The sequence below is a fragment of the Chlorocebus sabaeus genome, chromosome X, assembly GCF_047675955.1.
Source record: "Chlorocebus sabaeus isolate Y175 chromosome X, mChlSab1.0.hap1, whole genome shotgun sequence".
NCBI classification, from domain to species: Eukaryota; Metazoa; Chordata; class Mammalia; order Primates; family Cercopithecidae; genus Chlorocebus; species Chlorocebus sabaeus.
Genome location: NC_132933.1, coordinates 121,093,561 through 121,121,527, shown reverse-complemented (window position 1 = coordinate 121,121,527; position 27,967 = coordinate 121,093,561). Strand labels below are relative to the sequence as shown.

Below are 27,967 nucleotides of genomic sequence, written 5' to 3'. Positions count from 1 at the left end.
CACTGTAAGAGTGACTTTAGTATTAGGAAGACCCCGAAAGAGAGTCTTAGTGAGGAACTTATATCACAATACACAGTTTAGAATGGAAAACAAATATAGAAATCAGAGTTAAGAATGGAATTTTGGAATAGTCAGACTTAAGTTCAATATTATTTGGAATACTTGTTAGCTACTTTACGTAACCTTTCTACATCTTATTTTCCTCATCTGTAAAAGATCTATTATGAGGATTTTAAAGTATGCATTTTGGGGACTACACATACTTTACATATACTATAATGGCATTTGAAAATCTGTTAATCCACATGGTCTTGAAGAATATTTCTCCAGAATATCAAGTATCTGTGTATAAGTGTTGCTAAAATTCATAGAAGAGAGGATTACAGAAAACTGGAATTCTCTGAATAATTCTTTTTAAATAAGGGAAGGATATGACTGGATATTAAAGAAGTGTAAATATGCTTCTGGCAAGAAAACACCAAAAAAAATGTATGCATAGTTGTGGGTCCAATCACGATGTTTTGATGGGATAAAGAAGTAACTCGCCACAATTGAGCGTTGGTGTGGTTTCTTGGGAGGCTCTGTCAACCTACAATGTTATAGTTATCCTATAGGAACAGGCCCCATAGCTAAAGATAATTAGAATGTTGCCCTCTGGAGTTCCACAATGTAGCAAGCTTGCTTCACCATACCACTGTCCTACTGAACAGCCAGCCTCTTTGATAATCCTTAAGAGATAACATTCCAACTATACTGCTTGTTGCTCCTAGGTTACCACACACTTTGAAAAGCTCATGTCTTTAATTGTAAACTTTATTTAATATATTTTATTCACTTAATCTAGTGAATGATGTAATGATCGTAATATTTTGGTTCAGTGATGATTGTAATATTTTGGTTCCACTAAAAAACTGACGTTACCTTCATGTATATCCTGATATGAATCCCTTTATAGTCTTCTTTTCCTTTTTTCTTAAATTCATAAAATGTATAAATTGATGAATAATCAGGACTTAATGCTATGTAAGAATAAAGACAACTTTACCTGCCTTTGGTTCTCCCTTTAAATCTGTTCAAGTAGGTTGTTCTGTTCTGTTCTTGGGTGAAAACATGGGTAAGTTTCATGTCTTTTCTGGTCATCATTAAGGAAATAGAAAGTCCTGTGCCATATCGAGACATTACAATTAGATTGTCCAGCTCAATATATTAATCAACACTTCAATCTGAAGTCACATATATGATTTCTCCCTCAATTAGAAGAGGATGGAAGTGGGCAGGTCCTTTACTACCTGGAGTAGTGGGCATGTTGGGCTTCCTCTCTCTGTCTTGCTAGTCTTCTCTACCATTCACCAGCTGCTATTTCTCATCCTAACAAGGGTTAATTGGAGTGGAAGAAGAAGTAAGGGGTGCAGAAAATTCTTCCTTCACTCAGTACTGTCACTGTCAGAATGTGACTTTGTGCTTTCTAATGTTAAATGTCACTTCTGGGGTTTCATGGAGCTGAAATGTATTTCTCCCAGTTTTAAGATCCAGCCTCTGATCCACTTCTTCCATGATATATTCCACAATTACTTCAGTAGACAATCAACACAAACTCATCTGAACCTACTTTGTGCCAAACACTGATCTAGGTTCTGGAAAATCTATGATGAAACAAAACACAGTCCCTGCTCTCATGCAGCCAAATCTTTTTCTCCTTTGTACGTTCATTTTTCTTTGCTCGTACCTCTCATTTATGCTTTATATCCAAGTTATTGTCGGTATACATTTGTCTTTCCCTAGATTATCAACTTCTTTAGAAAATGATTCACATTTTACTCACTTTTAAATATCCCCCTTTTCCAACGGTCACTAAAGCATTATTAAATGAAGTAATGAACAATGAATAAATGGATGGATGTACAGAGTGATAAATGGATAAATGAACAAAATCAGTCATACATTGTTCATAAAATATTGTTGATATTACTCCTATGACACATATATTATATCTAATATTATACTAATTTTACTTTTTCTACCTAATAATAAACACTGTAATGAAAAAGGCTGTATCATGGTTTTCTTGGAACACCACATACTTCCCAGCCCAATACCTTGCACACTGTAAGTATATAATCAACATTTGATGAATGTGTGAATATACTTTTCAGTATTTTAAACTTATATTTTTCCTTCACATCATTTAAATATTAATGCAAATTATTAAGTATAAAAATTAGGGCAAGTTTCAAATATAATTCAGTCACAGCCTCTGGGAAATGAATAAAATAATCTCACTCTAGGTTGATTTCTTTGTGTAAATTAGATCCTTACTAAATATTTGTAGACTTACACATTTATAAAAAAAGTCATCAGTCTCATCTATTCTGTCTCTATTAGAAAAGGGTCAATCTGTGTTTAATTTGCTGCCATAAGCTTGAAGGTGAAAATTTATTTAGGAAGCATTCAAGGACTGTTTTCTAGGCACTGTTCTTAATCTAGGTACGTTAAGGGATGGTGCCTATCCTTAAGTTGCTCACAACTTATATGCGAGAGAAATTTGGAATATTCACTGCTGTACACATATTGAAGGATTTATTCTATTTATAATTTAATTCTACCAAATTACATATGGACATAATTTAATCTTCTTGTGTTATTAGCATAGCACACTGATATACTGAAGAATCTAATTTTTCAATGAAATAAGGATCTGTCCAATTTAGCATACTAAAATAGAATAAAAATTTTATTAACTTTCATTTCAAAACAGCATTATTATATTATCTTAAGATTCCCTTTATTTGTATTCCTTAAGGATGCCAATTCTGGTTTTAAAAAATCAACTTTGTATTCAATACTTTTTTAGCTGAACTAGACAATTGTATACATATGCCACGTATTTTAGAGGATGAAATTTTCAACTGGAAATCTGACTCCTACACTCATGATGAAGACTGTTACATAATTTCTACATCAAAAACACATTTAAAGTTTACCTGTTTTGAATGGCCATGCAGCTTGTTGATGTATATATTTAGAATTAGGACACAAGAATAATGAAATGATACAATTAAATCAAAACATAAACAAAATATTATTAATATTATTAAATTAAGAAACTCCCAAGTGCCTATTATAGATTTTGGTACTTACTGATGCAAAGTATTACGGACAGCCTGGTTAAGTCCTAAAATTTGTAAAATTCATCACCTACTTACTGAAGTGTAAAGTCAATGAATGTGCTGTTTTAGCGATCACAACACATTCTGTTAGTTGCCACATGTTGATATTTACTCTACTTCTCCTAGGGACAACAGATTACTTAGTCATACACTTTATATGTAACAGGTTACTTAGTCATACACTTTGTTTATACAATGCAAATTCTCATTCCCATTTTGTCTTAAGTTATAACATAACATTTTAATGAGTTCTCTGTACCCTCTCAAAAAACATGGTAGTAAGAAAAAGAAAGTTTTATTTAAAAACCCTAATCCAAATTCCTGCTTTCAAGATTGGGGGTTGGGGAGGGAGCTGCAAAATTGAACTTTTTAAGAGTGTGAGCTTTCTATATACATTTCATTTCCATTTTGCTCAAATCAGCAGATCCTCCAAAAGTAAACTGAGGAACATTTCAAATGGCCTAGTATGTTGTATTCTGCAAGGATGAGGTATGTGAACTGGAATCAGACCAAGGTGCTTTTAAAATCTGTTATATTTTTATAAGAGATTGTACTAAAAAGACTCTCAATTCCTTAAGACTGAAAATTCACTTACCATTGCAAAGTCTGGGTCTGTCTGCTTTGGATTTCTTTTGGCTTTTTGTTTGCTTTTCAAACAGGGCATTTTATTAATCTCTTCAGGGTAATTCTAGTGATGACTCATGGTCATGGAGATGATGATGGCAGCTTGTAGCCTACACTAGCTGCCAGCTCCCCTGTGAGACAGTCCAATCAATCAGTAATTATTTATGGCATGCTTGCTCTTTTCAGAACAAGATGTTAGAATTAAAATAATTCAAATATAAAGGAGTAACAGTTTGATGCTTACTGTCCATCAGGGAGGTAAAACATATACTACATGGAGAATGTTCTCAGAGAGACACAACAACGTTGAAATTCCTAACCTCTGGCATTTGTAACTTACAGATGTGGCAACATGAGAAAGTGACTTGCTCTCCCATCTCCATACCTCCACCTGAACCACCAGTTCTCCCACTTTTCCTACTCGAATGGTGTTTATTTTTAAAAAACATGTTAGCGGACAGGCGTGGTGGCTGGTGCCTGTAATCCCAGCACTTTGGGAGGCTGAGGTGAACAGATCACCTGAGGTCGGGAGTTCGAGACCAGCCTGACCAACATGGAGAAACTCTATCTCTACTAAAAATGCAAAATTAGTCAGGCATGGTGGCGTGTGCCTGTAATCCCAGGTACTCAGGAGGCTGAGGCAGGAGAATCGCTTGAACCCAGGAGGCGGAGGTTGCTGTGAGCTGAGATCGCACCACTGCACTCCAGCCTGGGCAACAAGAGCAAAACTCCATCTCAACAAAACAAAACAAACAAACAAAAACAAAACATATGTTAGCCTTTTATCTTTCTAAAACGGGCTAAACGTTATTTTGCTTAAAGGCATAGAAATTAATGCCTCTGAGAAATTTTATGTCCCATGAGTCAATAAATACCCAATATATTTTAACTTAATTGAAATAAACTATCACAAATTGATAAACAGTTTATATAAATGTATCAGTAGTATATATAGACATATAAGCATGTACATTATAACTATATGCACGAGTATATAAGAATACACACACACATATGTAAACTGTCATTTATATATAATATATATAACTGACATATATGAAAGTTAAAATATATATATATATTTAAACTTTCAATAACTGACTCCAAATGTGGCCTCCTTTCAGCATAGATTTGGGGAAAGAACACCCATCTAACACCTATTTTTAGAATCAGAGGAGTTGGAATAAATCCTGGTTCTGCTATCTGTGTGACCTTATGTAAAATATTAATACCTTTGATCGTTGGTTCTCTCATTTATTTAATAAGGACAATAGGACAATATCTACCATAGGGACTGTTGTGAAAATAAAATCCACTTATATATGTATAAGAGTTCCTCATCCAATTCGTGTAGAGCACAGCACAAATCTAAAGTATTATTCTTTTATGAGATATTTTGAAATCTGAATAAAGTTAGATTTTATTTGTCCCATAAATAAGTGAAAATTTTGACAGCTTCAAATTGTCTGAAATGTTTCATATTCTGGAGTTCCCAGGAACATGTTTTTAGTTACCAAAATACCAAGCTACTGAAGGGAAACGTGGGCATTTTGGTTGCCCTGCCAGACACTAAGAAAAAAATGAATCCCATTCTATTTATTGCTATGTCTCTTAAAGTACGTTTGGCATGGTACCCAACATTGAGAGACACATAACCTGCTGTCCTAAAACTCTGAGCAGTCTACAAATTCTTGTAATCATAGAAAGAATTCCCCATTTTACATCCCAAAAGGATTGTGCCTTCTCCTCTTAGTGGTTCCTACAAGGGATTAGACTAAACCAAATCCTTCATGAGGAATAGGTAAAGTGCCATTGTTTTAAAGGGTCAACATGAGCCTATATATTCCTGTGCTGTTCATATTACCTTATCGTTCTGCACAATTACACTTGATGTTCACATTTGCAGGTTGATTGGATTTTATCAATTCATGGCACACTTTTCTGTTTAATTATAGAGAAAGGTGCTTTCCCCTCATTCTTATTCTGTGCATTTGAGACTTGATTTTATCTTTTCAAACATTCTGTTGTTTGAATAGACAATTTTCTGATAACAAGTGAATCAAGGACTCCCTGCCTTTCCTTTCCTCGACCAGTTCTATGTTTTTCTGAGAGCGAGCTGTGGCCCAGGGCAACAGTTCCATGGTTCCTATATGAAAGAGAAAAATCTGACTCCAATTGTCAGGCTTATTATTTCTATCACTACCTCGTATCCTTTGTAGGGGACCCCCAATGGCTTTACTCCTATGACCCAGGGTTAGACTTAGAGACGGTAATAAGCCAAACCATGCAGTAATTGGAAACATTGAAAATAGAAAATTCTGCATACATTTTGCTTTATCTTAATATTGAAAGAAAATATCAGAGCATTTCATTTACTCATTCAGAGAATCTTGATGGCAAACCTATTTTTTTCAAGGCCCTTGACTGGAATTCAAGAGAAGCAACACTGTCAGCAAAGACAAATTTCTTGAGCAAGTTCTAAAAATTCTGTGCATAGACATTAGAACAGTTACCAATATTCATGCACCCATTTTCTAGATGTGAAAATTTTTTGCTCTCATAGCAGGGCACTATCATTGCCAACCCTCGAGAAGGCCTAGTGGAACTCTCAATAATGAGGATAACTGATTGTTATGGACTGAATGTTGGCATTCCCCCCAACCCCGCTACCATTTGTATGTTGAAGTGCTAACCCCCAATGGATATTTGGAGGTGGGGCCTTTGAGAAATAATAAGGGTTAGAAGAGGTCATAGGATGAGGCCTCTATAACTGGATTAGTGTCCTTTTAAGAAGAGTAAGAAGAGAGACTAGAGTACCTCTCTGCCCCACCTCTCTCCCCAACATAGGAGGATACAGCAAGAAGAAGGTTCTCACCAGGAACCAAATCTGTCAGCACCATGATCTTGTACTTCTCAACTTCCAGAACTGTGAAAAACAACTGCCTGTTGTTTAAGCCACCCAGTCTATGGCATTATTTTATAGCAGCCGGAGCTTACTAAGACATTAATATTTGTATAGTAAGTAGCCATTTGAAAAGGACTTTTCCATGTGTCATTTCATTGAATCCTAACACCAAACTGGTATGGAAGTTATCAGGAGCCCAGTTTTACAGATGAGGAAATAAACTGTTGGAGAGATTAAATAATGTGCCATGGGTCCCACTGTCACTAAGGGCAGAGCCAGTGCTTGAACCAAGTGCTCTTATTTTAGATTCAGTGCTGTTACTACTATACTACTAAAGAAATAAAGACCAAAGAATCTCCAGGATAAAGGTAGACCCTGTCAAACTGATAAACCAGCATCAGCAACCATTTGTTTCCTGATTTCTAGTTTCATATGAGAAAAAAGCTCCTGTTCGTTTTAGCCACTGAAGTAATATAGTTTATTACCTTCAACTAACAAGAGTCCTAATGGTTACCCCTCCTCAGTCCAGTCTTTTTGTGGAATCAGGTAGATAGTATAGCTTTCCTCTAATCCAGAAGTCAAGAATGGGGATTAAGGAAATTAAGGAGTGAAATTAAGGAAGGACATTCTTATGTATTTATCTCACTAACATAAAAGTAATAATCACAATTGTTTTCATCATCATTGTTATAATTATCTCAGAACCAACTATTAGCTTCCTAGGTCTTTTTGTTAGGCCTTCAAAACTCAAAAGCTTTCTTTACAATACCCGTATTTTCCATGTGGAGCCAGGCTGAGTGGACCTGAGATAATTATCATCATGTCCCGAAGCTATAAAGTTTTCTTAAAAGAAACAAGAACACATGTTATTCTGCACATGTTTCCTGTACACATGTAGGATAAAGGACATGTACAAGCAGTCTGCAATTTTTAGGGCAAAGAGTATGATTGGCATTTGTGGGAGTGTCTAATGGGGATAGTCAAAGCAACATGGGATCATGTTTCAGAAAACTCAAGGCAAAACTCATGGGTTGCTTGTCCTAGGGTAAGCCAGCCAACACGTCATAAGAACACAAGTAGTCCCATGGAGGAACTCATTTAGAGAGAAACCAACTAGACAGTACCAACTCACAAACTATACAAGCAACTCACTGTGAAAGTGAATCCTTCAGCCCCAGTCAAGCCATCATATGACTGCAGCCTAACTGACATCTGACTGCAACCTCATGAGTGATCGTGAGACAGAACCCCTCAACCAAGTAATGCATGAATCCTGACCTACAGAACCTATGAGTGATAATAAATGATTATTGCCACTTTAGGACACGAAGTTTGGGGTGACTGACTGTTTTACAGTAACAGGTAACTATTCAAACTCTTTCCTAACAGAAGTAGAACAAGCTCAGCTTTCCCCTTTTCATGTAGAAAGGTCACAATCTATCAGTCCTTCCTACTTACTTTATAAATGTTTTACTTAAGACAAATACAACAGAATAAAGACAGGTGGCAAGCAATTTGTTCTGTTGCTTCAAATTACGTATAAGTAAATTTTGGTAAAGAAAGAAGTAGTAGGTACAAAATAATAATCCCTACAATTTTCTGTAACTTGAGAGCTGAGAGCGTTTTTTTAGGGACAGTCTATGGCACATGTTGAACCCGTGGCTTAGTTTCATCTAAAATGCATGATGCCACCAAGGAGTAATATTCCTATTTATGCCCACAGTTACCAAAATATAACAGAAATTCAAGACTTTAGTTGCAATGCCCCAGTAGGTCATAAGGTAAAAACACTGGCCTATAAACATGTAGAATATCTCTTTCCAGGTGCATCTGTTTGTATTTGTCTTGTTAGCTCACTTTGTCTGAGTATAAAATTCCTTAATATATTTACTCATAATCATCTTTATCACAAAAAAGGAAGAAAAACTATTTTCAACTGGTTTATTTATTTGATAGTTATGTTTATTATGTTTAATTTTCCAATTGGATGAAGAAAACATTTGTTAACCCAGATCTTTCCCCTTAAAAAGAAACATAATTAAGACATAAATAATTAGAAAACACTATTTATGTTCATAATTATAGTATATCACTTTAATAAAAAATATTTTTCCTATTATAAACTCACTTGAAAGATTTATAATTAAATATAATTGTAACAGGTAATTTGGATTTTAAATCCTATTCAAATATATTTTGATATTAATCCTCAAACAATTTAAAAATGAAATACATTTATGAAAAATGGAAAACATTCATTTCATGATAGGTAATTAGTATTAACATGACTTATAGGAAGAAAAAACATACTTGTTTTTTATATGTAAGTTTTTATATACAAGTTATAATTACTCTGATAGAACTCTGAAATTTATTAAGATATTAAAGACCATTTCTATTATTTAACATATATTTCCAGGTACCTTATTAACTAGGTACTACTAGAAAATAAAAGAACCATGAGATTTATATGTGAAGAAACACATGACATTATGAACCTCATGATGATGGTTGATAATGATTAATTTTATGTGTTAACTGGGCTAGGCTATGGTTCCCAGTTGTTTGGTCAAACACCAATCTAGATGTTGCTGTGAAGGTATTTTTTAGAAGTGATTAACATTTCAATCGGCAGACTTTGAGTAAAGTAGATTACCCTCCATAATGTGGGTGGGCCTTCTCCAATCAATTTTGAAATCCTTAAGAGAAAAGATTGAAGTCCCCAGAAAAGGAAGGAATTCGGCTTTCAGATTACCTTTGGACTCAAGATTGCAACATCAACTCTTCCCTTGGTCTCCATCCTGCCAGGCTGTCCTACAGATTTTTGACTTTTCAGCTCCCACAATCATATGAGTTAATGGCTTAAAATCAATCTCTCTCTCTGTATGTGTGTGTATATATACAATATTATTATATATATTAGTATTACTACCAATCTCTCTCTCTCTATATATATATACACACACACACACACTAATTATTAGATACAACAGAAGATAGATGCAAAGAGACAGAAAGCAGCATTCTAAACTCTAATGATAATGGTGAAATTGATAATACAGGTGAAATATTGGACTGTGAGTTTTCAGATGATGATAACCTAGATAAATGTTCTCAGGCACAAGGACTGATTGATGCACAGTATATCTCTAATGACAGAAAGGAAATATGATATTTTAATCCACTTAATTATTCAACAGGAAGAACTTCATCACATAATATTTAGCTGTAAGAATTTTAACAATCCTGTTTTGCTAAAGGATGTGGGACAGATATATTACGTCATTTGTGATGCTTGTGCACCAAAATTTATTTGATACAAAAAGTTTGTTGCATTTCTTTTTTATTATTTATTATTTATTTAAGATGGAGTTTCACTCTTGTTGCCCAGGCTAGAGTACAATGGCGTGATCTCGGCTCAGTGCAACCTCTACCTCCCGGGTTCAAGCAGTTCTCCTGCCGCGACCTCCCGAGTAGCTGGGATTACAGGTGCCCGCCACCACGCCTGGCTAATTTTTTTATATTTTTAGTAGAGATGGGGTTTCACCATGTCAGCCAGGCTGGTTTCAAACTCCTGACCTCAGGTGATCCATCGTTTCAGCCTCCCAAAGTGCTGGGATTACAGGAGTGAGCCACCATGCCCGGCCTGTATTTCAATTTTTGTTAAAATTTCTCATAAGATTGTCTTTTACTATCTCTTTATTCTTCCATAAGAATTTTTAGAGTAACTTAGACATATAAAAAATAAAAAGCTAAAGCATTCATTAGACCTACAAGGCAAATAGTAACGGCTACTTTCCCTGGTATACTGATGGCTGTCTCAGAAACCTGATCTGCCTAAACACAACAATCTTTAACCTTCAGCTAAAGAGTTTCTGTACTTTATTTATAGTATCATTAAGAACCAGGATGAAACTAATGTTACTTGAATGGTTGTACAGCAGCAGAAAAAGGAAACCATACAGCGTGGCACCTATAAATTCATTATTCAGGCTGGGCACGGTGGCTCAGGTCTGTAACCCCAGCATTCTGGGAGGCAGGTGGATCACCTGAAGTCAAGAGTTTGAGACCAGTCTGGTCAACATGATGAAACCACATCTGTACTAAAAATACAAAAAAATTAGCTGGGCATGGTGGTGGGAGCCTGTAATCCCAGCTACTCGGGAGGATGAGGCAAGATAATCACTTGAATCTGGGAGGTGGAGTTGCAGTGAGCGAAGATGGCACCACTGCACTCCAGCCTGGGCAATGGAGCAGGACTCTGTCTCAAAAAAAAAAAAAAAAGTGTGTGTCTAAATGCACCTATATTGTAAGTTGGCAGGGTTGGGGGCTGTGTGGGGGTGGGTGGTGCTACCTCTTCTCAAATTCCTTAAATGTAAACCAACCTCTAGGCTTTTTCCTAGGTTCACTTTTCTTTGCACCAGGTACCCTTTCTCTGTGCAAGCTTGGCCACTCCAGGTAACTTTCAAATTCATGTCCAAAAGTAACATCACTCCTGCAATCTCTATGTTTTCATCGATTTCTTTAAAATCTCAGTACAGTCATCTAGCTTCATGTTAAGCACATTACTGTGTCTCCCATAATCAACTCCTTGTCCTGAGTTTGTCTCTGGTTATGACATTAATCTTCTAAAGAACTCAATCTCCAACTCTTAGAGGCAGGCCTTCTCTTAGATTGACAGTTTCATACATGAAATCAATGTCAAAATCCTGTTAATTCTAGCTCCACCTTATGTCTCAATTTCACTTTTCTTTTTACTCCATGGTCACTGCTCCAGCTTGGGCTCTCTTGCCTAACTGGTCTCACTGACTTCATTTACTCCCTTATCCTCCACAACACACCCACCTACACACACACACACACACACACACACACACACACTCTCCCATGCTGATATTCCTCTTCCACCCCACTGTTAACAGGTTTAATTACGTACTCTCTGGTCATCAATTCCTGAAATACCCTTCCCTCTCCAGCTTCCTTCTGCTTTTCAAAGTCTTATTCATGACCAGGTCAAATTCAGCTTCCTCCTGGAAGCATTCCACTAAGCTCTCATTTAAAACTCCTCCTCTAGTTTTCTCTCAACATTTTGTAATACTGCTCTACTGAAGGACCTATCCTAAACTGCCTTGCCTAAATATACTTGTCCAAGTACCCACATTTGATTGTGAGCTCTTTAAAGACAAAGGCTGAATCTAACTTTTTTCTTGTATCCCTTCTACCATCTATGATGTTAGATAGCACAGAGTAAGCATTCAAATGTTTGCTGAACTGAACTGAACTCTTTGGTTGCCAGCGGCATCCTAGTGGATGTAAATTTTGAGAGCTGCTTGTAGCTATAACAGGTTGACAGCAGGTGCTAGATGTCAAAAGAAGGAAATTTATATGGTTGACTCCACTTCTTCTAAAATAAGCAACTCTCTAATAGACAATACCTGAGAGGAAGATATTGGCTGGCATTTCATTAGCAACAGAGATTTCATAAAAATGTGGAGAACAACAGAGCCTTTTTATTTCGCCATGAAGGATTTCATACATTTGGTTGCAGCAATGAATGATGGGTTGACAAAGCTGCTATAAAACTGTCAGTTAATTCAAAAATCATGTGAGAGATTTTTTTTTTTATTCTCATACAGAAGAACATTCTCCCCTTCTATGGCCCTATATACCCATTCTTTATGCAATATAATGTGAACTCCTTTTCTTAAAATTTATAAGCTATCACTAAATTTCTCTAAGAATTCTGGACTGGGTTGAAAAATCCTTAGCTGAAAAAATAATTCCAAAATAAACAACTCCCTCTTAAAACTTGGAATTCTGTTTCAGAAGTCCTTCCCTTGGTTTAAAAGGCCACATTATACACCCTTCATATTCTCCCATCCCCGGTTCTCTCTGTACTAAATCCATCTCATCATAACAATATGTACCATTTAATGAGCATCTAATATGTGCCACATATTTACTTTAGAAACACCAGTAATTTTACTTTCTTAATCACCCTACCAGCATAAGTACTATTATTAGCTCCACATGACAGATTAGAGAACCACAGTTTAGGAAAGAGAATTAACTTGGCTAAGGTTACACAGCTAATAGATCACTGGGGTCCACTAGTCTATACATTTCCAACACGTGCAAAAGACAATCCTTTGGTTAGACACTCAAATATGTAGAAGTCAAAAGTATAAATAGAAACAGCAAAAAATGTATATCAAGACTATAATAACCTGAGGTTAGTCCTAATATTTTAAGTTGTCAGATAAATATATCTTCCTATTTTTTTGACTAATCAGCCTTTTCCATTTGATGTCTCAGGCTTTAAAATCATATAGACATGGGCTTGAATTCTACTTCCTCACTTGTCATCTTCCTAAGACCCTAGACAAGTTACGTAAGCTCTCTGAGTCTCAGTTTTCTGTCTCTAAAATGAGAATAGTAATATCTACCTACTAAATTTATAGAGAATCATAAAAATTTTGCAGTATTTCCCACAAAAGGCTTTCCCGAATATTTGTTTAATTCTATTTATATATCTTATTCCATCTTTTCCAAAGTAACCTTCTCCTGTCTGCCTTTTAAATCTCTCTTTTTGGGGTGGTGGGGGGTGGGGTGAGATAACTAAACAGCTACCTAAAAGCTCATTAAATATTTTGCACTAAACATTCAAAGCACCCCAACAGATTATAGTTAAAATAACAAATGCCAACATTCACTGAGCTTTTACTACGACTCTGATCTCAGTGTTCTACATTAATTATTTCATCTAATCCTCCCGACCCATGAGATAGCTATAAGTGAGCCTATTTTACAGAGAAGGAAACTAAAAGCGTATAGTTTACTGAGATTAGTCATTTGTTCAAGGTTACAAAACTAACAAGTGGCCAGTCTAGGCAGGCTGCCTTTTAAAGTAATGCATGCTATTGCTGTGTAACCCTGAAATGGTAATGGTGGGGGTTACAGAGGGAGAAGCTACAGAAACAAGGCTCTTAAATCCAAATGTTACAGGAATGACATTCACCAATATTATTTGTGAAATAAACAGAATGATAAAAGGAAGCCGTTCTTTCTTTCCAAATCCTCTTCAGTGCTATGCAAGGTATTATGGTATTATGCTTTGCAGTATTAACAGACATGAACAAGAGTTTCATATAATTCAGATACCTCCAAGGAAGAAAATTTAAATTCTTCTAATCTTACCTGCTTTTGGTTCCCTGATCCAGCCCTTTTGCAGAAGAAAATGACCAGCAATGATTGACAAATTCAGAAACCAAAGAGTTAAAGAAAAATGAGCAATTTGAACATTAGAAAGAGGGAGAATTTTTCATTTGATCGCATTTAAATAAAATGTATTCTCTTACCTAGATTATTACCTCATGATTTCCATCAATATAATTACCTGAATACAACAGATACCATGGTAATAGTTTCATATAGTAAAACATGGTGGTGGCTTGCACACCCAATTACTTGAATTTTAACATGAATATTTCTGGTAGACAGAAATAGCTTTGTACCGAACTTTTCTCTTGATAGACTGCAATAACTATGTATAGATTTTCCCAACTGTTCAGAGTTATGAAATGGGATTTACCAAAGAAAGAAAAATGTTTCAATATAGTATTACATACATATATTAACTATTTTTTCTTTATTTAGCTGATTTCTTTTTGAGTATTTCTAGAAGTTTCATGGCAATAAAAAGGAAGACCAAAATCATCAAAGGAGAAAACACAATTTTATGAGCAAGTATTTTATTTCTGTCCTTTCCCTGAAAACCAAATCTTTACTAAGAAAAATTCTATTTTGAACACGATTGAAAGTTTATGAGTATTGAATTTCCATCCCATTTTATAGATTTCAAATGGAGAGATAAACCAAAGTGTAGCAGGGCTGCAAATGACATTGTTTAGATAAACATATCTTGTCAGAATATCCTGGTACCATTTAGAGGCTCCAGGCATATTTGGAACTAAGATTGCAGTTTAGGATCTTAATAAGCAATATGACACGTCTCGACAGACACTTGCTTTTAAGAAAATGCTTGCTTGGACCATTTGGATTAGAGTCTTTCCACTATGCTGCCAATATTCATAAAGGTATTCATTCCTAAAATACAAAAGCTTAGAAAAGAAGAACTATTCAAATCACTGAATATTGGCAGAGAGATACAAACTTGCCCTCTGGTCATTCAATTTTAATCTCTATCATGAAAAAGTCAATGCAATACCAAAAAAATGCAGGGGATAATGGAAAATGTTCAGACAATGTTGAACAAATACTGTATAATACATTCATGTTATTTTCCTCTTAGGGAAAAAATTGAAGTTATTTTTCATTAGTAAAACAACAAATGACTCTCTGTATAGTATGTTCAGATTTGCATAAACATCATTGCCAAATTTCCATATTTCTCAGGCAAGAAACTGATCACTTATCTGTGTAATGGGAATTCAGTCTCATATTGAGTAAATCACTCCTAAGATTCACTCTTTTGGGTCAGTGTGTTGCAACCTGTTGGAGAACCCTCAAGGCTCCAGTATGGTGGAGGAATGCTCTGCTAAATCAATTGTACAGCTATCTATGTTGGTCATTACAAGGCAATTTTGCTCTTGCCTTGCAAGTTATACATATGACATCCTATAATTTACACAAATTTATAGAATATAAGTGCATTCTTCCTTGTTCAAATTAGCTATGCAGAGGTTGACTAATTTCTTACCAAATCTGTTCCTCTTCCTAGCCTCAACAGTGTACACTATTTCCATACTTCCCTCGCAATCAGGTGTGACCATATGACAAGGTCCATCCAACAGAATATGAACAAAATTAACACACGCCATTTCCAGGCCTGGCTCATGACAAATTTTCATGAGTAATACTTTCTTCATCTGCCCATTAAATGCGTATGAGTCTTATGCTCTGAACACAAAAGATAGAAAGAGTTTGGGTTCCTGAATGACTTCAAAGAGGGCTGCTTATTTTGGACTGCACTAAAATAAGAAGTAAATTTCTACTGCAGTAAGCCTCCAAGATTTGGGAGATTATCTGTTATAGTGGCTAGTGTTACTAAAATAATACATTAGTATATATCCACAGTCATTGTTTAAGGAACAATGAATAGTTAAACTTTCAAAACCAAGAGCAGACTATGTTAATTAGCAATCCCTACAACTGAAAGAAGACATGTCTTTAGGAAGTGAATCAAAATATACATAATTGCAGACAAAAGAAGTATTTAGTCTTAGTCCAATGATTAAGGTCATTAACAAAAGCAACAAAACAAGATGGGAAATGGTAAACATACTAGAAAGAGTGCAGATTTTCAAGCCTGAAAGAGACATTTACAAATTCCGAGCTCTGTTCTTTGCTTGTTTTGTAAACTTCAGCAATTTGAATAACTGATCTTGGAGCCTGTTTTCTCATCTGTAAAATGGGGATTATAAAATATAGCTCACAAGATTCTGTAAAGATTTTGTACACACAAACACACAGAAACACACACATGTGCACACACTAATGCTTATGAGGTACTGAATAAATACTAGCTATTATCAATAAGTATGAACCCAATATGTGGAAGTATGACTAATAATATTTTAAAATATTAACCTTTTACTCTGGTTACTCTTTCACTTTCCCCAACATATTGACAACTAGTCATTTCCTTGGGGAAGGGTTAACATAGCAGAATATAAATTATGAAGACATAGATTCTCATGGTTTGTGAGTTTCAAAAATCTAGGCCTGGTAAAAGATAAAAGATTTCAAAGACAGAAATAAAGGATGGCTGAAAGGTTTTCCTCCTTCCTGCACCACAAAGGATTCCTCAGGTTGTAGGAAGGAAAATGAGGGGATATTGCAGAGGAAGCAAGAAAATTCAATACCAGTGTGTGTCTCTGGAGGGAAGGAAGGTAGAGAGAAGTGAGGAAACCCAGAGAGATCTGAGAGAACCTGAAAGCAGAGCTGACCTGGACCTCATTTCTGAGGAGAATCTCTGAGGGAAACCGGGTGGCAAGTTTCCCCTACTCCTTCTTCTATCACTCTTCCTCACCCCATGGAAACCCACTGACACAACACACAATCACTGTGAATCACTCTCCCCATTAAACACATAGGAGTGTATGTCAGAAGAAAAGAATATGCACAGCGTCTAGTCAGATGGGTCTTACCAAAGTTCCTGCCCACCCTATTATGGCATAAGGTACAGTACGATGATTTTTGATATTACAAAATAGGGGCATCAAAGTAGCAGAGACATATCCAGATCTGAAAGTCACCACAGACGGGAATGACAGGTGGCCCAGGAAGAAGTCACTGCCTGCTTAGACCAACAACCAAGGATATGAGGGAGAGACTGGCATCTCCATGGATGCCAGCCCAGATGACAACTAAAGAACAAATGTTCTGCCACACTGTGGTCACCACACCCATCACTGCATGCTTTGCAACTATATAAGCCCTGAATTGATTTAAAAATGTATTTCTTCTATTCAATGGAATTCAGTTATTAAAAGGTAACATTATGGACTGAAAATCTCAGCACAATTGTTATCATTTACAATTATTTCACATTATGTTTATAAATGTGAGGGGAGTATATGAACTTAAGTTGTTATTGAAACTTGGCATGCATCTTGCTTTGAGTGTCCCATGCTTGTTAGAAAACTTACTTCGATCCGTAATGATCGTTCTAGCCTCTTGATTGCTGGTCTTGTTTTTCAAATTTTGGGCAGCAGTAATGAGTTCTTCCAACTGGGGGCGCCTCTGTTCCAAATCCTGCACTGTTGCCTGTAAGAACAAATACCGCTTAGTATCGGGGTTCTTCAGTGTTGTGTATTCCTTTTACATAATACAAAGTAAAGTACAGTTGTAAGACCAGCCAAAACACTTTTAGAAATAAAAAAGATGTCACCGTGTAAGGGTTTATAGAAAACAATTTAACAGGAAATATGTTTCATTCTTAGATATCAAAAATATTTCAAATGAAAATCTTGATTATAGATTTTCTTCTTATTTAAAGGCTCAAATGGAGTCATTCCAGAGTACCTCGGATTACTTAAACCACTGTAAGAGTGCCTTGAGTAAGAAATGTTATTCTGAATTACGACAATGTATTTAAAAGATAGATAGCTATTTATACTTATAATATCATTCTGTGTGATGTCAAAATTAAGGTATATTTATTTTAAAAACAGAAAAAGCACAGAACCAATTTAAGAGATATTACTTATTTAACTTCACTGTACCCTGAGATTCCTCACCTGTCAAACGAAAAGGTGAAGTAGATGAGCTAAATCAGCTTTTCTCCTAAGCTGCCTGTCCATAAGAATCACCAACCTTTTTGCCTCACCCCAGAACTAATGAATATGTAGTGGAAAGGGCTGCAAATCTTGCATTTTAAATAAATTATCTAATTAACTTTTATGATTTAGGCAGGTTTGGAGAGCATCAGATTAGAGGTTAGTATTCCTATTTCCCTGTATTATAAATGACTTTAATATAGCACTATTTTAAATAAAAATACAAATATAACAAAGTCAATAATTTTTAATTTATAGGTAGTAATGTAAATCATTAAGATATTCTTCCCTTTCTTCAGTGTCTATTGTCTCTGTCATCTTAGTCTCTCTGGATTTAAGGACCAAAATCGCAGATATAGTTATGAGGAAATTGACGAAAAAAAGGCATCTGACTAACTCTGGTTCTAAAACTCAATAAATTTTATTTTAATTGGGGAAAATAAAAGTAATATTTACTGTTAGTTTGTAAGCAATATGTGACAGATGTTTTATCTACATTTTCTTATTTTTTTCTTGTAACAACCACGCTAGTAAACAAGCCAGCAAGTTTGTATAATTTTAAATATGATGTTCTACCACATGAAGCCAATGAAGATGAAGAGATGAAAGTGGTAGATAGTAATGCATCTGAAACTTATATGAAACTTAGTTATTTACTCTGTTCTTTGACTCCTGCTGATTTTCTAATCATTTTTGGTTTTGGAAAGGCCAAATTTTGATCATTACGTAGTGTTTCTTTTGTAAAGAGGTAGGGAGACAGGCTTTGTGATTTAAACTCAATTGCTTTTGGTAATAGTAAAATAATGCAACAAACTTATCCAAACATTGTACATCTACTCCAGGCACTTTCTCCTCTCTGTATTGAAAAATTGGAGGGGCTAACTTTTAACAAATTTTCCACATTTGTAAGCTGTGATTGCTCAGAAGAAAAATCCAATTTTCAGGTTTCTAACTTTTATGGTTTCTTTATACAAAAGAGTGTTTGAAATATGGAACAAACTGCCAAAGACAGCTATTGAAGTAAGTGGCATAAGTCAGTTGGAGAGTACTGAACAAATTTTAAAGTGGGAACCATATAGTAGCAGATAGATTTTATGAAATAAGATGTTTTCCAGTGTTAGAATGTGAAACTGTGGTCATCTGTGACATGGGAAGCTGAAAGGTTGCTTTGGAATTGCCTACCTTAAAATGTTTGAATATGTTCAATAGAATTTTTAAAATGGACTTACCCAGAAACCTCAGATGAAGTCAAATTTTCACTTCAAAGTTAACAAAGAACTTTAAATACACAGAGCTGGCAAAATACATTAATTCATTTACTCATCCATTCATTTTAATAAATATTTTTAAGCACTAGGTACTATTCTAGGCACTATGCATGTGGCAGTGGACAAATATATTCAGTATAGTGTATATCTTAAATGAAAAATTGTGTTTTTTGATACTTGGAAATTTTTATATAACACGGTGATCTTTATTGGGTTGTTGTTCTTTGATTTGATATTAATTCACCCTCAAATAACCAGATATTTTTGCTTCTCAGTTTTAGATACATTACTCAATGTTTGCTATACTTTTTTACCTTCTTTTAAGATTTCAAAGTTCATTTAAGAAATGTGTTGTAAAAGTAACTTGATCAACTTTAATCTGAACCTTACCAGGCTCTAAATTAAACCTGACCATAATGAACAACTTTTATTGCTGAAATTAGCAAGCATGTCAACTTAGACTCAAAACAAGACATTTTCCTCTCTAATGAACAAAATAGGACTCAGGGTATTGTGAAACCTGTTCTCTAGTTGGGTGATTCTCTAATTCTGCTGACAGACACATGCTTTGTAAGCACCTGAAAAGATTATTAATGACATCCTTTGAAGCAGCCTCCTTAAAAATCTAAGGAGATTCACAACTGCAATACAACTATGCATTTCTAAAATATTTCAAAACAAAATTTCAACTTTTTATCCCACTCTTTGGTCAACACATACAAACATTCATTTCAACAAAGAAGCTGTAAAATAATAACGTATATTGCTATGGGATTTATCATACACTAATAGGCTCTTTACTTAGTGGTCTTTTAGTATAGCAGAATGGGAATTTTCTCCTTTGATTCCCTTTCTAGAAATAAAAAGAGGGATTTAATATGGCTACACTTCACTTCAGTATTTTTTCATTAAGACACTATAAAAACAGAGGTTAAAATAATTTCTTGCTAATAAGAACACAAACATATAGTGAGAGTAATGATTATTTTTCATTTGGTTTCCTTTTTAGTGTATTCTATTTACTTGCTACTATAATTTCTTTGACTTCACAACTTAGTTTTATAATTCCAGAACTTCTCAAATAAACTCACCTTCATCTCTATTCCTTCCAGCCACACACAGATGAGAAAACACCTTAGATCTAATCATTACTCAAACTACTTGCCTCCAAAATATCCATCTACCAAATTCTATTCTCTACCCACAATCTGCTACCCCTAGCAGATGTTACTCTCCCAAACATGCTGTTCCTAGTATTATCTTCATCCTCATATGACCTCTGGTTCTTTTCTGTTTCCTCAACCTAGCTTTAGTCATAACAAACAAGTAGAATGCTAATTGTGCTTATTTATTTCTCTGATATGATCCCAGATAGTTGCTACACAAATAACTTAAGTGAACAAAACTAAAATCTTTACATGCTTACCAGTACCTAAGCATGATAATTGATTGTGTCTACATGGATTCTATCATTCTAGAAGAGACAAAACACAGGAGAAGGAAGGAATCAACGCTATTTCTAAGGAGTCATAAGTCAGCTACTGGGCTTTACTAAAAACAGCTTACCCCTTGGAGATGAGAATTCATCATGGATTCCACTAGCTGAGCAAAGATGGAGGAAAAAAAAATTCTTCAAATACAAAGTGAATCAGAAGTCTTTAATCTTTAATCCCCCCAGAGTTGAGTGAAGTGGTTATAAATAGCAACCCTATGAAATAGGAAGTTAAACAGTGAAACCATACATATTATAACTAGGGCATTTTAGGCTTTTAGACAAAATTATAATTTGTTATTGTATTTATTAAAATGGAATTCCACCTAAATAATACTCAAATAAAAACTCTATACGTTGCTGGGCATGGTGGCTCACGCCTGTAATCCCAGCACTTTGGGAGGCTGAGTCGGGCAGATCACGAGGTCAGGAGATCGAGACCATCCTGGCTAACATGGTGAAACCCCATCTCTACTAAAAATACAAAAAATTAGGCAGGCGTGGTGGCAGGCACCTGTGGTCCCAGCTGCTTGGGAGGCTGAGGCAGGAGAATGGCGTGAGCCCGGGAGGCGGAGCTCGCAGTGAGCAGAGATCGTGCCACTGCCCTCCAGCCTAGGCTACAGAGTGAGACTCCATCTCAAAAAACAAAACAAAACAAAACAAAACAAATCTATGTTGAGTTGAATATTTAGTACTTATATGTCTAAGAAAAGACTTTAAAAATCAAACTTGTCATATTTTTATATTTTTCTATAAAAATCAATCTACATAGCATAAATGCCCATGATTTTTCAAATGTTCCCATTTTCAGTAAATAAATATGAATTAAGCTGAAATGTAACAATGTAGAACTGATGCTACTTTATTTACAACTTCAAAAAATTAATATTAAGAATTCAGAAGGTAAAAGAGTTTATGGAACCATTTTATGTATTGAAGAAAATATAAGCATAGAAGTCAGGGAAGTACTAAATTGCAGCCCTTCTAGTTACTGAAAGGGTTTTACTGGTGGGGATGCTAGTAATCTGTCTAGCTTTCAACCATCTCACTGAGCATCTTCTTCTGGCTTCTATTCTTGCATTTGGATGCCTCTCCAAATAGAGTGGCCAAATCGAAAACCATCCTTATTGTCTTCCACTTACTTCCTCACTTCTCATTTCCATTTTATACTGGCTTGGATATTGATATTTTCCTACTTGGCCAACCTTCCCTACTACTTTTTTGAATGTTCTACCAGTACCTCCATTGGTAACTTCTTAAGAATCTTCATAACCAACTTCATAAACATCTTCTAACTGCAGTTATCCTTTTTTTGTTCTTTATTCACTGCATAAATACTTTATAAGATACATTTTATTTTTACATAATTTCAAGCCTGCAGAATATTTGCAAGATAAAGAACTCCCATGTACCCCTTACCCAGATTCACCATTTGTTAACATTTTGCCACATTATTTTAAATCATTTATCATTTTATCATTATCTCTGTGTGTGCAGATATATAACTGTATTATGTAATATTTTATATATATATATTTTTTCTGAATCATTTGAGAATAATTTGCAGATATCATACCCCTTTACCCTTAAATACTTTAGGTTTTATTTCTTAATAGCAAAGACATTCTCTTAAATAACCTTAGCTCAGTTTCAAAGTCAGGAAATTTAGCATGGCTTTAGTACCATAATCTTTTCCATATTCTATATTCAGAGTATGACAATTAACCCATTAATGAGCTTTATAGTTATATTTTTATTTCCTTGTCTGGTCCAGGCTCATGCTTTTAGTTGTCGTATCTCCTTAGTCTCTTTTAAGTTGAAATAGTTATTTGCCTTTCTTTGAACTTTGTAACAGTGATAGTTTTGACCAATAGAGGCCAGGTATTTTGTAGAATATCCCCCAAATTTGAGTTACAGCAATTTTTTAAGTGCTTCAGTTGTGTCACTCATTGAGCTAGGTGCAGGGGCTGTAGCAGTAAAGGAGAAAATAATTCCTGTTCTGAAAGAGAAAACAAACTAGGAGTGATGACAGGCAATGAAAAAGCAGTTGCAATAACCTGAGGTATTATGGTAGGGGAAACACGGAGAGTTATCAGAGCACATGGCAGAGATATCACATGAAATATAAAGGCCAAAGACAGTCTTCTGAAGGAATCAAGCTTAAGTAGTCCTCAGCTTTTCTTTATTTAAATTATACAAAATAGTTTTAAACACCACTGCTCCTCATACCCAAGTGGCCACCATGAGAATATGCAGGCCTTCTATTATTGGGTCTTAACTGACTGAGGACTCCTGTTACTGCATTTTGAAATCCATGATTGCATTGCACCAAAGCCAAGCTTCTCACAGAGTGCTCCTCACCAATGATTGGGTGTGGTGGGAATACTAAGGCAGAGGGCCTTCCTTGGGAGACATGGGACTCCTTTGCCTGGCTCTGCCTCAATGACTTCCCAACAGCTTTGCCAAAATTTCCTTCCACTAGACCGCACACTGGGATGCTTCCACCTAGCCTTCTCTCCCTCTCTTTTCCTTGCAGGGTCAGAATTGCATCTTCATCTAACGTCTCGCACCTTCCCTGACTTCCTCCTTATTTTCTTTCACACAGATATTTCCACTAATAAAATATTGTCCCATTTTATCCTGTCTGGGTACATATAACCTCAGGTCTTGACTAATACCCTCACTTTTGTCCTCCTAGACCCTAAACCTCTCATCAACTCTTCAGGTCCATGTAACATGATGGTTCCATGACACTACTATCTGAATGTGTAACTGTCAATTATTGAATATTAATTAGTAACATAGGTTTCTTCACGCCTCCCACGGGCTGGCCTCTTAAGATGCAATTCAAGTAAATATGTATTTTTACATACTACCTCTATTTAGAAATCACTAAGGCAGGTGCATGACCATTATTTCCAAGGAGCGCAGAATTTAACTGGAGGAAAATAAGAGTATTCAGACGTGTTACATGGTAATGGTGGAGTTCCATTCAACACATGTAGCTCAAGAACTGTAGGAAACTAAAGCAAGCCACCAGGAATCCTTTACAGATAACAACAACTAGGTTTGCTGAAAGACATGGCAAAACGAACTTTGGGGCAAGTTTCCAGGTGATGGAAGACAGAAAGTTAAGATTATTCCACCTCTCTGAGTGAGAAGTGCCCTGGGTAGACAGAGACCTCAACCAGGACCAGATTCTTGAACGTATAACTTGTGCAGTTAGTTACACAAAGATCTGCATTAGAAGGGATTCATACTTAGTTTCATGCTCTACTGTTGCCATCCTGAAATTCTTAATAATTTTTTTAACCAAGGGTCCTGTGTTTTCATTTTTCACTGGGCTCCACAAATTACATACCTGATTGTGACTTCAACCCTAAGGTTAGTGGAGAATAAAAGTTATGTATCTTGGCTGAAGCACTGGTTAATTGTTGATGGGAAGAACACATTTAAACACAAATTAAATGATGTCAATCAAATTCATCTTGCTTAATTCCTGAAAATGCATTTCAAATTTCTGGAAGTAGCAGTTACGAAGCTAAAAAATGTATTTAGGGGGAAATCTGGCCTCAGGGAAAGCAGAACAGGACAGTTAGAAGTGGTTCCAAGGTAGGACTGTCATCACTATCAATGGTTATTGGAGAACAAAAGTCACTATAGGAAAAATGAAGTAGGGAAATTACAAAGTGTAAGTGGTGAATCATCTGAGGAAGAAATTGGAGATAAAAAGGAGATCCTGTGGCTTCAGCAACAATGACGGCTGCTGAAATCTCAAATGACATCTCTAGGTTTAGCTAAGTATTAGTTGTTTCCAAGGCTAGGACGGACTTAGGAAATATGCAAGAAACAACTGATAATTTGTTTTAGAAACATTTACTAAACTGCAACTATTTGCCAAGCACTCAGCTAGTACACACAAATAAAACTTGTCTTCTTTTTTCAAGGAACTTATAATCTAGCAAAAAAATACTGATAAACAATTATTTTTTGTGTAATAATACAATGGGAAGTAATACCAATAACAACAACAATAGTTGTTTATTGAGCGCATACCATATGCCAAAAGAGTCACAGTATCACAGCATACTGGTTAAAATAATGAACTCTGGAGTCAGGCTTTCTGAATTTGCATACTGGCTGCCACCTATTAGGTTTACTATTTTCACTATGTTACTTAAATGCTGTCTGTATCATTTCCAGCACTGTGAAATGGAGATACTGAGTCTCTACCTCTCAGATTCATTATGAGAATTAATAGAGTTAATATTTGTAAGGTGTTTAGAACATTTCCCATTTCATAGTAAGAACAAAAATGTTTTAAATAAAAACTATTAGTCAATGTAATTATCATAATACTCTGTGAGGTGGGTACTAATATTGTCCCTATTTTACCAGTAAAGAAAATGAATGGAAAAGAAGTTAAACAATTTGTCTAGGATCACATGTTAATATGTGGCAGAACTTCTAACATAGGTAAGTTGGCCGCAAAGCCCACACACTTAAGAACTATAATATAGCATGTTATACTTACAAGGTACTTATGTCATAGTATAATACAAAGTAGCTATATGATAGTACGATACAATATAGGGATGAATAAAGGGACAGGGATATGAAATGAGAATACAAAATGGGAAATTATTTTATTCAAGGACAGATTATATTCTGAATTAGTCATGGTTCTTGCAATAAATAGTTCATTCAAACTGGGATGAGGAGGCTTTCCTCCTCAAGGCCTGAAAGGCTAAGGGGAGGGTCTCGTTAGTAGAATCTGAGAAGTAGCTGCAGGGAGAGGACCTCTTAACAGGAGCTGGGGCTGTGAGTAAAGGAACCTAGCCATCCCTCGACTCACTCTCCTCTCATCCATTGATCTGCTGATGCCTTCCAACAGAAGGACCAAGCCAATAGAGAAGCAAGCCCAATGCTGCTGCCATATTCGTCAGCCTCCTAGGGTAGAACAACACGTTAGAGATTGGATCTGAGAAAGTATCCAGCAACAGTATAAAAATAATAATAATAATAATGACAACAACTATTGAAACAAATCAGCGAAGGAAATGACCACATATGGGAATTCTCAGCAAAGACTTCATATGAAGTACAACACTACAGCTGAACTTTGGAAGATTTGGCTAGAGAATGAGAAGAACATTATAAGGGAAAGACAGACATGAACAAAGGCATGGACATAAACTAAAGCCTCAAATGGGTTGACTAGAGTCTAGAATTCTTTACAAATAATGGCAAATAACCTTAGGTAGACATAGTGGAAGCAGTATACAGTTGGCTTTTTAAAAATCAGTTTGAGGTTTTGAATTTTATCCTTGTAGGACAACTGGGAAGCAGCAAACTTGCAGAAAAAAACTAAGGCTATAGGAGCAAAGCTTTTAGTAATCCTGCACCTCCATATGTCTTGTTCTTTCTCGTTGGGATACATTTCTCAATTCTTGGTCCATTCCTAGAAATATAGTTAACAGATACCCATAAGTAAAAAGTGTTGATTGACCAAATCGCTGACTACAATAAAGGGAAACAGCGGTACAAGAAACAAGTAATTAGAGACTCGGGACAGATCAAGAATACATACAAATGTCAAACAAGCATATGAAAAGGTGCTCAACATCATTGAATTATTGATAACCAGAGAAATGAAAATCAAAATTACAATGACGTATTATCTCACCCTCGTTAAAATGGCTTATATCCAAAAGACAGGCAATAACCAATGCTGACAAGGTTGTGAAGAGAAAGGAACCCTTGTATACTGTTGGTGGAAATGTAAATTAGTACAACCACTATGGAGAACAGTTTGGAGGTTCCTCAAAAAACTAAAAATAGAGCTACCATATAATATAGCAATCCCATTGTTGGGTATATACCCAAAAGAAAATAAATCAGTATATTGAAGAGCTATCTGCACTCCCATGTTTATTGCAGCATTATTCACAATAGCCAAAATTTAGAAGCAACCTAAGTGTCCATCAGTAGATGAACAGACAAATAAAATGTGGTAGCTGTGCACAATGGAGTACTACTCAGCCACAAAAAGAACGAGATTCTGTCATCTGCAACAATATCGTTGGAGGTCATTATGTCAAGTGAAATAAATTAGACACAGAAAGACAAACGCTGCATGTTCTCACTTATTTGTAGGATTTAAAATGGAAAACAATTGAACTCATGGACATACAGAGTAGAAGGATGGTTACCAGAGGATGGGAAGGGTGGTGGGGAGGTGGAAGTGGGGTGGGGATAGTTAATGGGTACAAAAAATTAGTTAGAAAGAATGAGTAAGGACTAGTATTTGACAGTACAATGGGGAGACTATAGTCAATAATGATTTAATTGTACATTTTAAAATAACTAAAAGAGTATAATTGTATTGTTTGGAACATAAAGAATAAATGGTCGAGGGGTTGAATACCCCATTGTCCATGATGTGCTCACTACACATTGCATGCCTGTATCAAAACATCTCATGTACCAAATAAATATATACACCTGCTATATACTCACAAAACTTAAAAATATAAACATAAAACAAAAAGAAACAATTAGAATCAGAAATGTGTGGAAATTGCTAGAACACATATTCCTTTTCTAAGCAGTGTTTATCTGTATTATAAAAATCACCGATTATTTGGCTAACTTTAAAACTAAAAAAAAGATAGCTGTTTAAGAAATCACTATTAGCTATTCAAACTTAAAAAACAATAAGACAGTCTGTGAAATTTATTTCTCTATTTCTTTGTAGTAACATTTCAATTTGTTGATATTTTGGGGAGTTAAAAAAACTCTTAAGCCTAACACTGCATGTTCTCACTCATAAGTGGGAGTTGAACAGTGAGAACACATGGACATAGGGAGGGGAACATCACACACCAGGGCCTGTTGAGGGGTTGGGGACAAGGGGAGGGAGAGGATTAAGACAAATACCTAATGCACTGGGGGCTTAAAACCTGGATGTTGGGTTGATGAGTAAGCAAACCACCATGATACATGTATACCTATGTAACAAACCTGCATGTTCTGCACATGTATCCCAGAACTTAAAGTAAAATGAAAATAAATAAATAAATATAAAATAAATAAAATAAAAAAGAGCATTGCAATCGCAAAAAAAAAAAAAAAAAAAAAAAAACCTCTTAAGCCTACCAAATTTGGTGACTTCCTTGAAATGGTATAATATTAATCTACTAATACTGTGT

General features: G+C 35.4%; 1 protein-coding gene across 2 annotated transcripts in view; it reads right to left on the bottom strand.

Annotated features, from left to right (window-relative positions):
• The window catches only part of DMD (dystrophin), a 2,258,239-nt gene that overhangs the window by 596,637 nt on the left and 1,633,635 nt on the right, over positions 1-27,967 (bottom strand). For both annotated transcript variants that reach the window (XM_037986581.2, XM_073013821.1), the window contains exon 52: positions 17,367-17,484. In XM_037986581.2, coding sequence (XP_037842509.2) covers positions 17,367-17,484 — 118 coding nt within the window. The remainder of the gene's footprint in view (positions 1-17,366; positions 17,485-27,967) is intronic.